At 56.8% G+C, this 10,258-nt stretch overlaps 6 protein-coding genes; 4 read left to right on the top strand and 2 right to left on the bottom strand.

Moving 5' to 3' along the window:
* The first annotated feature begins 50 nt into the window (after positions 1–50).
* CHC_T00003116001 (hypothetical protein) lies at positions 51–2,444 on the top strand. Its single transcript, XM_005714177.1, has one exon. It carries the CDS (start codon positions 51–53, stop codon positions 2,442–2,444), a length of 2,394 nt encoding a protein of 797 aa, XP_005714234.1.
* A 915-nt stretch (positions 2,445–3,359) lies between these two features.
* Positions 3,360–4,614, bottom strand: CHC_T00003115001 (hypothetical protein). XM_005714176.1 is given in 2 exon segments: positions 3,360–3,588; positions 3,589–4,614. 1 exon segment carries the CDS (start codon positions 4,612–4,614, stop codon positions 3,589–3,591), a length of 1,026 nt encoding a protein of 341 aa, XP_005714233.1. The 3' UTR covers positions 3,360–3,588.
* Positions 4,615–6,166: 1,552 nt separating this feature from the next.
* CHC_T00003114001 (hypothetical protein) lies at positions 6,167–7,399 on the top strand. Its single transcript, XM_005714175.1, has one exon. It carries the CDS (start codon positions 6,167–6,169, stop codon positions 7,397–7,399), a length of 1,233 nt encoding a protein of 410 aa, XP_005714232.1.
* Position 7,400: 1 nt separating this feature from the next.
* On the top strand, positions 7,401–7,517 carry CHC_T00003113001 (hypothetical protein). Its single transcript, XM_005714174.1, has one exon. It carries the CDS (start codon positions 7,401–7,403, stop codon positions 7,515–7,517), a length of 117 nt encoding a protein of 38 aa, XP_005714231.1.
* Positions 7,518–8,742: 1,225 nt separating this feature from the next.
* Positions 8,743–9,120, top strand: CHC_T00003112001 (hypothetical protein). The gene has a single exon (XM_005714173.1). The coding sequence runs from the start codon at positions 8,743–8,745 to the stop codon at positions 9,118–9,120; it is 378 nt and encodes a 125-aa protein (XP_005714230.1).
* A 122-nt stretch (positions 9,121–9,242) lies between these two features.
* CHC_T00003111001 (hypothetical protein) lies at positions 9,243–10,094 on the bottom strand. Its single transcript, XM_005714172.1, has one exon. It carries the CDS (start codon positions 10,092–10,094, stop codon positions 9,243–9,245), a length of 852 nt encoding a protein of 283 aa, XP_005714229.1.
* Positions 10,095–10,258: the final 164 nt, after the last annotated feature.

The following is a 10,258-nucleotide window of genomic DNA, read 5'->3' as shown; positions in this document are numbered from 1 at the left end:
TCCCGCAGCCTTCCCCCCCGTCTCTCCCCCCCCCTCTGGCCTCGCCAACCATGACCGAGCAGGTCGACGCCCTCAGCCCAGCGGGTGTCTCTGAGCTCGCCACCTTCATCATCCGCCCTCCACGCGCCCACTACTCCACCTCCGACCTCGGCGACCGCGTCCTGCTCGTAGACAGGGTCCCCGCCTGTCGCACAGACCTCCACCTCCGCAATGCTCGCGATCAGACCCTGCAGGCAAGCCACTTCAAGCCCGTCGCCGCGCCCCCCGACGCCCCCGTCGTCGTCTATCTTCACGGAAATGGCTCGTGCAGAGTCGAGGCCACCACCCTCCTGCACTACGTCATCCCGTACGGCCTCTCCCTCTTCGCCTTTGACTTTTCCGGCAGCGGACGCAGCGAGGGCGAGTACATCTCACTTGGCGTCAATGAGAAGCACGACGTCGAAACAGTCGTCGATCATCTCGTCAACGAATGCGCCGTCTCCCGCATCGTCCTCTGGGGCCATTCCATGGGCGCGGCCACCGCCGTCATGTACGCCGGCTTGTGTAAGCGCTCGCCGCAGATCCGCGCCCTCGTCCTTGATTCCCCCTTTGCCAGCTTTGATAAGCTCGCCCAGTCGATGGTCGCCGATATGCCCATTCCTTCTGCCGTCCCGCGCAAGCTCATCCTCTCCGTCGGCGTTCGCGCCGTCCGCAAGGCTGTGCGCGAGCGCGCTGCCTTCGACGTCAATGACATTGACCCCCTCTCAGCTGCCAAAAAGATTAACTATCCGCTCCCAGCCTTGTTCTTGCATGGCACTGCCGATGCCGTTGTCCCGCTCACCCATGGACAACAACTCCACAAGACCTTTCCCGCTTCCGAAAAGCACCTTATCGTCATGCAGAGTTTGGAGCACGACACCCCGCGCCCAGAGTGGGTGATGGATCGCATCCATGTGTTTTTGCAAAAGCATCTCCGGGAGGAGGGGACCGACGATATTTTGTACCTCGATTATCTTAAGGGGCGGGGTAATGCTGCCATGCTGTCTGGTCGCTTTGAGGATTCAGTCCATGTGTATTCGCAGGCCCTCAATGCACTTGCCTCCCACTCCATTGGTTTGGCACACATGCGGCATCTCGATGGGCGCCACACCCGTTCCAAGTTCCACCCACATGACGTCGATGAGGACTTCCAGTACCATGTTGTGCGTCGACATTCCTCCATTTCTAACTTTGTGAACAGCGTCAAGCGATGGCGGAGTTCCTGCGTACCACTTTCAGGGGATGAAAACAATTTTCGAGCACCGCGTCATCACCCAAAAGTTTCGGAGCAACATCGTCACAGGCAGGCGGCGGCCGAGAATGCGAGGCATACTAGCGGACCTGTTCCGAATGATTTGATGGATTTCAACGAAACTCCAGCTTCTTCACGAGATTCAAATGCAGCTAATGAATTACATTCATTGCACTCGTCACCGCTCGTGGATGACAAGCGAAGTGACGGGGCGGGGAGTAGCGGCCGATTTTCTAAAACGGGTCTTACTCGCTCATGGCACGCCAACAGTTTTATTGCAAGTCTGAAAAAGAAAATGAACTTCAGCTGGCACGGCAGTGCCTCCTCGACGCAGTCTCCAACCTCGCAGGGTGTCACTTCCCGTCCAGACGGGACAGAAAAAGATTCAGCGGACAGGCGCGAGCCGGATGGGCGTAGAAACTCCAAGTCGTTGTCTCAAGATGGAGAATCGCAACATCGACCGTCGAGTAAAAGCGAGGAACGGCAAGCCCGCAAAGGCAGTCGCAGTCGTTCGAGCTCCACAGGGAGGTTGTCTCGTTCTTCCAGCCGTGTGCGTATTGGACATCGTTCAAAACGGCGCGAGAGCGTACTACGTGCTAATGCCCCTTCTGGCCAAGACCATGGCTCAGGCCACAGGATGTGGTACAGCCCTGATGAAATGAAGCGACGAATGAAGACTCCAGATCTGTCGTCGTTGAAGAGTCGATTCTCCAACGGGGATACGGTCACACGTGGCGCAGAAGTGGACTCTCTTGGACGGGTCCCTTCGGACGAGCGGACGACAGCCAGCTTTGATACGAAGTCATGGAAGTTGGACGACGAGCGGAAAGCGCTAGCGCTGGCACTGCTCGGAAATCGCAGTCTTGCACGAAGAAGGGCGAAGGATGTGAACGGAGCGCTAGCCGACGCCATGACGAGCATTGATTTGGATCCGTCGTGGGTGCGTGGATACGTGCGCAAAGCGGCTGCACTACGAGAGATTGGGGACTTGCGCCAAGCGAGGGTGTGCGTGGTCGAAGGTCTGCGACAGGATCCGGAACACGCAGGTCTGACGGATATGCTGCAGTCAGTTGATATCGCCCTCGAGGCTGAGAAGTTGGCGCATGAGCGCAAGCAGGTACAACGAACGGAAGAAAGCGAAGCGGATGTCAACGCGCTTTCCGGACAGGCGTAAAGACGAGGTGGAGAGTTGTTCTTATGCCGAACGGGTAGCCAGCTGCACTAGCCAGCTACCAACGGCTGCGGGTTGCACACGCCGCAACTGTGTTTTTATCACTTGCTCAGCCTCTATTTTTGTAAATAAACAGTTTGTGTGTCGGTGAGGACGCGCACAGTACCTATCGGATACCGGGCAGACGACCGGGCACCAACGGCAAGATCATGTAGTTCGATTCATTTAATTACCACAGACTGCTCTTCGACCGAGTCAAACCCTCGCTCCTAACCGCCTTACCCCTCCAGCCGCCCTCCTCCCACCTCAAGCCCCTTCTGCCCATCCTAAGCAGACCAATAGCAACCCTCCCCTCCATTGTGCGCACAGCCGTGGTATCCGATTCCATCCCTTGTGCATGCGCACCCATCGCTGACCCAGCACCCCACTTCTCCCTCCACACCGGGGAAGGTGGTGGTGTGGCCGGGAGCGCGCAGGCAACGTCGGGCGGATGCGGCACGACATCCTCGGTGGGTGAGAGTCGTGTGTAGCGGGCGCGACGCGAGAAACGCGCGTACGTGGAGAAGAGAGAGTCCATTGCGTGACTACTGTCGCAGAGGGGGCGGGCGGGGGGGAGGAAGGAGGTCGTGTATCATGGCGGGTTGTGGGTGGGGGAAGGTTGGAGGGGAATGTGCATTCTTTGCGGAGCGGTGAGGTTTGAGAGGATGTAGTCGAGGTTGAGGTCGGGGAATGCAAGCAGAGGGAGCGCCGAATCGGAAAAATTGAGGTGGGGCGCGTCAAGTGGTGAAAGAAGGGCGTTTTGTCAACGGGCGACGATCTGGCGCACAGCGAGATTCACGCACTTGTGATTGGCGTGGCGTGTGATGACGGCAATGAGTCGGTGTCAGCCAAACCATCGCGAGAATACTGTAGCCTGACTTGAATTTCGAACTGCGGCAAACTCACGTTTGCTTCCAGGCAAACCTCCGAGGTGCGCGTTCATGATAACTTTCCTCCGCGGGCGACAAGGCAGTCCGGTTTATGTGCTCTATGCTGACACCGGTAGGGGGGTTCGAATCCCGCCCCGTGCGTCGCTAAACAGATCAACGAAAACTACAAACGAACGCCCTGAAAAGCCGCGTTCTAAATCCCCGCGCGCATCAGCCATCTAAAGCTCCACCGACTGCCCGAGCGGCAGAGCGGCGCGCACCATTTTGTACGCGGCGCGCACGGGAGCGAGCAGCGCATGCGCGGCGCCCGGCTGCACGGCGTCCGTGTAAGTCGTAGCGATGAGGCCGTTGACCACAATGTCGCCGTGAGTCGTCTGCGGGTTGTACAAGCCCTTGGCCTTGACTGTACGCACGGCAGTGACGGTGGCGTCGGCGCCCTCAGCGGTGCGCATGACCATGCCCTTGCGCACGTCACGCATCTGCAGGGTGGCGCCGTCGGCGTGGACGTAGTGCCCCGCGGTGGTGACTAGGCGATTGCCGAGGTCCGTCTCGACGGCGATGTAGGAAAGGGCCGACTTGGATGTGTGATGCGTCCAGGCGAAGACGTCGGAGTAGGTGCCATCGGCCACGAGGACACGGTCGCCAATGCGGACGGTGTCCATGGTCTTGACTTGGCCGGACTGGAGGGTGACGGTGGCGTCAGCCGGGAAGCATTCGACGCGGTCGCCTATGTTAGTCTCAGCGTAGAAGCATTTGTTGCCGAGGAAGATGTATTTGCGATCCTCTTCAAAGTCCCACTTGTCATTGTCAGTGTTGGTCGCGATGCCTGAATCTTCAGAGACAATGTCGGTGAATGGGACGTCGTCAAGCTCATCGTCTGGCCTGACCAGGACGACGACAGTTTCCGCGGCGAGTGAATTAGTGTCGCATCGGATTTCCGACGCAACGGGGCCTGCGAGAAAACTGCCAACTGTGCCACTATTTTTTTCGAAGAAGGCGGTGACTTGGTTGGTGATCTCGCCGTCGTCGGCGAGGTTGATGTTGCCGCCCTCGCACTTGGCGTCCTGGAGAGAGATGTTATCGGGGGTAATTACTAGATCGTTACCTTCAAAACGAAGCTTGTCGACACATTCTTTTTCGGAGCCAGCACGAAGGCTGTAGTCATCTTGGATGTCTTCCTTAGTGAAATCGGCACGGACCACGGCGAAGAGAGCACAGGTCAAAAAGAGGGTACGCAGATTCATAGTGTGAGGTGGCGTGAAGGGATCCGAGAAGTCTGGGCAGAGGGAGGGAGGGGGTGGCGGGGGGGGGGTCAAAAGGTAGATAACACTATACGGGGAGAATCAGAGCCGCCTTTGATAAGGGGGTTTGCAAAGGGAGGAAATGAGGGCGTTTCGGTTGGGCGGGAACGGTATGGCAGGCAAAAGCGCAGGGCGGGGAAACGGGAGGGGGGCCGGTGATGTGGGAGAAGTGCGGAAGAAAAAAAGAAAATTTTAGGTGCAAAAATTTCGCCACAGTCTGTTGCCCTTGTCCGTATCGAACGAGCGCCTCTTCGTCCTACTAGACCCTTGTAGAAACGTCGCTACAAGCACGCGACGCAGTCCACGTGAAAGGGGCCGGCACTTTCCACGGATATTCGATGCGATGCACGCGTAATTTACAAGTACCGGGTACCTACGTACCTGTCCGTACGCATTCGCACCCTGCCACCACTTAAAGGAGGCCCTCAATGCACGCCAATTCGCAGCCAACCGTGCCCGCGGAGCAGATGTAAGCACTTGCCTCTTGTCTTGTTCTTTTCGAAATTTAAATTTCACAAACACAAACAGACGTGGCATTCCATTGGCGGATGGAACGGTGAGAACGGTGGAAATGGTGGACCCGATCACTTCCGTACACGACGACGCCGCACAAAATAGCCTCATCCCACATCTCCTTGATCCTTCAGCCTTCGGGCCCAAAATAGCCTCATCCCACATCTCCTTGATCCTTCAGCCTTCGGGCCCACCGGCCGCCTGATGTTGACATCACCTGGATATCTTGGCGGTCATGTGTTGATGTCAACATGTGTCAACGTGTCAACACATGACCCCCAAGATATCCTGTCTAGGGCAACAGATGTTCCATTGCTGGCGTACAGTATCTTGTTCTTCTTGGGTTGCAAAAATTAGGCGAAATTTGTGCCTTAAATGGTGAAAGTTTAGACTCTCACCATTTTGACCCTTGAATTGTTAAGACAATTGAATACTGCACTACTGTAGCTCTAGTGTCTATCCGACCACGCGTTATCATAACATCAAAATTTGCGGATTTTATTTCTTTCGGCCACGGTTTCCATTTTTCTTTAATTTTATGAAGGAAACCCCGCATAAGGAAGTCTCTATGCTACTGGTATAAAATTGGCTTAGAGAAAAATGCTATGTGCATCAATGAATTCGTTTTCGCTAGAATTGACGAGCACATGCTTTACCTGTGGTGATCAACTTCTAGTTGCAAAAAAACAAAACTTAAATCGCTTTGCGTTATCTAAAAAAAATAAAGCAGACACTAGCTAGAAATGCATAAAAGGATAGAGCTTTGATATTGAAATAACTCGTAGAACGTTAACGATGATCCCTAAGTCGTTCTGTTACATCAACGTCGTACTCGCCTGTGCGAGGGCCTCGAACATTTTTTCACAAACAAGCCCTGCTCAATTGAGCAATCTCAACCAGGCATCGTGGAGTACAGTATTGTTCTATACCGTAGTACGGACACCTACGCTATGAAACCAATGGCTATAACTTTCATGCCATAATGCCGCTACTGTACTGTAGTACTGCACAATACTGTACATTCACCGCACGGTACGCCATCCTACAGCATCTACAACTCATCCTTCACCGCCTCACCAACACTGCATCTTCCTTCCGCCTTGCACTTACCCACAGCCCCGATTTTCGTCCCGTCAAAAACTTTGCGCCCGTCATTCCACCCCTCCGTATCGTACTTGTCCTTCCAATCCGGCATCCAGTAATACCTCAGCGCAACATGCCGATACCTGGACGGATACGACATCGCCCCGAGCGGCTCAGCGAGCTTGACTCGTCTCTCGTCCTCCGGCGGACACTCAGAGTCCCGTCCCTTCGTCACGCAAACTCCCGAGTAAGCACTGAGCAGGTACCTCCCCCTCAGAAACGCCTCCACATCCTCCTGCTCCTCCGCCATGCTCAACACATCGAACTGATGCGCGAGCGCGATCGCGCCCTCCGTCGTCGCCTCGTACAGCTTCCCGGCCATGTGCACCAGAAAGTCCCCCGCGCGAAACTCCTCCACGTACACGTTGATCGCGCTCTTCGGCACGTACTTGACGTGCTCCTTGCTCCCCTTCTCCGCGTCGAAAAAGTGCTGCAGCGCGCTCTGATCCAGCGCCCTCGCCTTGTCGAACTCCTTCGCCGCGTACACGCGCTCCAGAAACCCGCGCGTCCATTCGCTACACTTGAGCAGCATGACGCCGGCGTTGATCATGAGCCAGTCCACGGACACGAGAATGTCGTACCGGTCGTCGATCACGCTCTCCAAGCTCACACTCTGGTTGACCACGAGCGCGTCCGCGTCGGACCACAGCATCCAGTAGCCGTCCCTGCCGACGCACGCGGCCATCGCGAGCTTGATCTTGCCGAACGTCGCCGCGCGCTTGTCGATGGCGAACCCGTCGTTCGCCGCGCGGAAGCACATGCCATCCCGCTCCACCGCCTGCGCTTCGCCGTCGCTGGACCCGTTGCACGGCGGCGACAGCGACGCCACCCGCTCCCACAGACCAGTCGTCCCCGCCGGCGTGTGCGACACCATCTCGTACCCCTGCCGCGCCGCGTACCGCATCTTGTTGGCCTGCGTGATCGACCCCAGCCGCGTGAAGAACGGGGCGCCGTCGTGCATGTGCAGAAGGGCGATTCGCCGCGCAGAGTGCGCCGCGGGGGCCGCCGCGGGGGCCGCCGTGGTCGCCGCTTGGCTCAGGTGAAGCGCAAAGAGGAGGCACGCGGCGGCTGAAATGTGCGGCTTCCATAACGCGGTCGCCCGCATTGTTGTGTGGTTGGGTGGTGTCGCCGCCCCGGAGGCGCGCAACCGATGGTACACGGGTGTCGCTGGTGTGGGCCGATCAGGGTGATAGCGGCGGAAGCGGCGATGGTGGGGCCGGCAAAGATGAAGTAGAGATTTGTTGATGGCAATAATGAGGTGTCAGAAGCAGAGAGTCGCGGGCCCTCGCCCGAGTTCATGACGATTAGGCGAGCGCTGGCTCCGGTCGCGCTCTGCTGGCTACCGATCCGCCGGGACGTGAGAAGGAGTCGCCGCTGCTGAGTGCTCGGCTAGAACGCCTTCTACAGGTGTACAGCACAATGCCCTGCATACAGTGCTGCAAAAAGGGGCATGTTAAGACACACCCTCACACACCCTCACACACCCTGAGGGTGTGTCTTAACATGCCCCGTTTTGCTGCGGTTTGCTTTGCCTTGCCCAAAGAAGTGACTTGGCGTGCTATGAGTGGCTCCTACGTTTTAATTTATGTGTTTAAGAAAAGCAACGGCTTAAGAAGCATACGGTATTTGTTAAGAATTTAAAAGTATTCCTGGCAAAACCGGGCAAGGCAAAGCAAAAACCAGCCTGTTAAGACACGCCCTGAGGGCGTGTATCAAGGAGGCCCTGTCATTCCGTGCTGTCGTGCTGTGCTGCAGTATACTAAATACTGTGACAACTTTTAAAACCGTCAAAATAAAAGCATTCTACACTCATCCCCGCAGAACAAAAGCACCACTGAACACGTGACTGGGACACCTACCCCACGTGGTCAACGTGTTCAGTCTGCTAGCCCTGCTCCATCTTCTTGAACGGAGATTCGGCTCACGACGAAGACGCTCATGGATTCAAGCATTTCGGTGAGCATCTTCTTCGTGAGCTGAATCCCCGTTCATCTCGGCACCGTCTCTTTCCTAACCCCATGGCTTTCGTCCCGAGCGCCCCCATCCGCGTTCGTGGCTGGTGCGCGAAGACCACCATCGTCGCCCCTCAAACAACTTTTCTCTGTCCCGCTCAACGGCACGCTCCCTCCCCACCTGCCATCGTCACAGCCACGGCCCACCCGTTGCGCGCCTCAGCAGTAGCGTCAGTCGTTCCAGTGCTCGCCTCCCGCCGTCAACTCCTCTCCCAGCTTGGGCCGCCCAGGTATGTTCCTGTACTTCATTTCAAACCCGTACCCACAACGCCCTCTAGCCACCTTCTCATCATCGCCTTGTCGTTTCTTTCCTCCCTACTCCAGTGCCCTGCTTGACCGCACCTTCTTCTCCCTCCTCTTCCTCCTCCTCCTGCACCTCTTCCCCATTTTTCCGACCCCCTTCATGTCCCTCCTCCGCTTCCTCTTCCTGGCCGGCCCTCTGGCCCTCCCGTGGGTCCGAGCCACGCGTGCCAACGCTTCCCTGCGCCGCAAAGGCCCCTTTCTGCTTCTCTCCGGCCCGCTCCGCGCCGCCAAAGTCGGCCCGCGCCACATGCGAGTCGAGCTGCGCTCCAGGGAAACCGGCCTCGTCGCCGTCCAGCAAGTCCGCCTGCGCGAGCCGCTGTTGCGTCGTGTCACTCACGCCCACGCGCTGTGCATCCGCAAGGGCGATACCGTCTCCGCGCTAGAGATCGTTGCTGAGGGTAAATTGCTCGTCGGACTGGACTCTGTTAGGGAGAAGGTGTTGCAGAGGTTGTGTGCAGCTGCGGCTGCGCAAGAGTGAAAACAAGTGTTTTGTTTATGTGCATAATCAGTACAGGGTGACTTGTTTTGGTCCAGTTCAGGTGACCTAATGCCTCCTTGTGAAACTTGAAAAAGGTGTAATATCACACAAGCACGCTACGACTAGACGGCTATCGTTGGAGTGACGTCCTTGTCCCCGACAAGGACGACTAGGAGATTGCTCAGGAGGCCTGCTTTCTGTTCCGCAGTCATGGATCCACCGACATCTTCGACGGCGTCCTTAGCGATCTCCTTAGCCCCACTGACAATAGCCCTCCTTGCGCTTATGAGTGCCTCGGCCTGCTGCCTTTTCAGCATGGTTGAGGCAATCTCTGGCGCGTAGCTGAGTTCATTGAGTGAGAAGGATTCGATACGAATTCCGGCGACGGTGCACCGTGCCTGCAGTGTGTCTCGCATTCTGGCCGTCACTTCACTGGTCTCGGTGCGTAGCGAAGGCACGTTGGGGTCGTCACTTTCGTACGGATACATACTGACGATGCGCTTGAGAATGGCCGGGGCTTGATCTCGTATGTATTGATGCGGATTAGCTACGTCGATAGCTGCGGCACGTGCGTCGACAATCCAGAAAGTGATGATGCCTGAGACGACAATTGGGGATCCTCGGGAGTCCAGAACCTTTGTATTTGGCATATCGAAGGTGGAGAGGTCTGTTTTTACTTGGCGCAGCTCTATGGCGAATGCAGAGCGGCAGTAGCAGCCGGGCTTTGTGATTGTTCCGTGGTACGAGCCAAAGTAGAGCTCGACATAATTGGTGCGTTCTGGTACGATGAAGCAGGTGTTGCAGAGAATGCACGCGTCGAATGGGTTGCTACCGCAAAAGACGTTGTCTTCTTGGGTGTTCGGCGGGGCAACGGTCCTGTCGGATGCGGATGGGGAGGAATGTGAGTACACGGGCTTGGCGACACCCGCTGTTTGTTTGCCACCCATGTTGACGGCTGGAGGTGGAGGAGACATGTCTTGGCTGCGGGTTTTCGAGGCTGCGCGAAGAGACGAAGCGTTGCAACAGCTGAATAGCGGGGGACGGAAGCAGAGACAGTGTCAACGCGGGCACGATGTCTGATTTTGCGGTAGAGCTAGTTTTTGGGAGGCTGCTGCACGCCTGGGCGAGGACTTTGTTG

This window comes from Chondrus crispus, genomic scaffold (assembly GCF_000350225.1).
Source record: "Chondrus crispus Stackhouse genomic scaffold, scaffold_173, whole genome shotgun sequence".
In the NCBI taxonomy this organism is placed as follows: domain Eukaryota; phylum Rhodophyta; class Florideophyceae; order Gigartinales; family Gigartinaceae; genus Chondrus; species Chondrus crispus.
The sequence above is the reverse complement of the archived record's forward strand: the minus strand, read 5'-3'. Positions and strand labels throughout refer to the sequence as shown.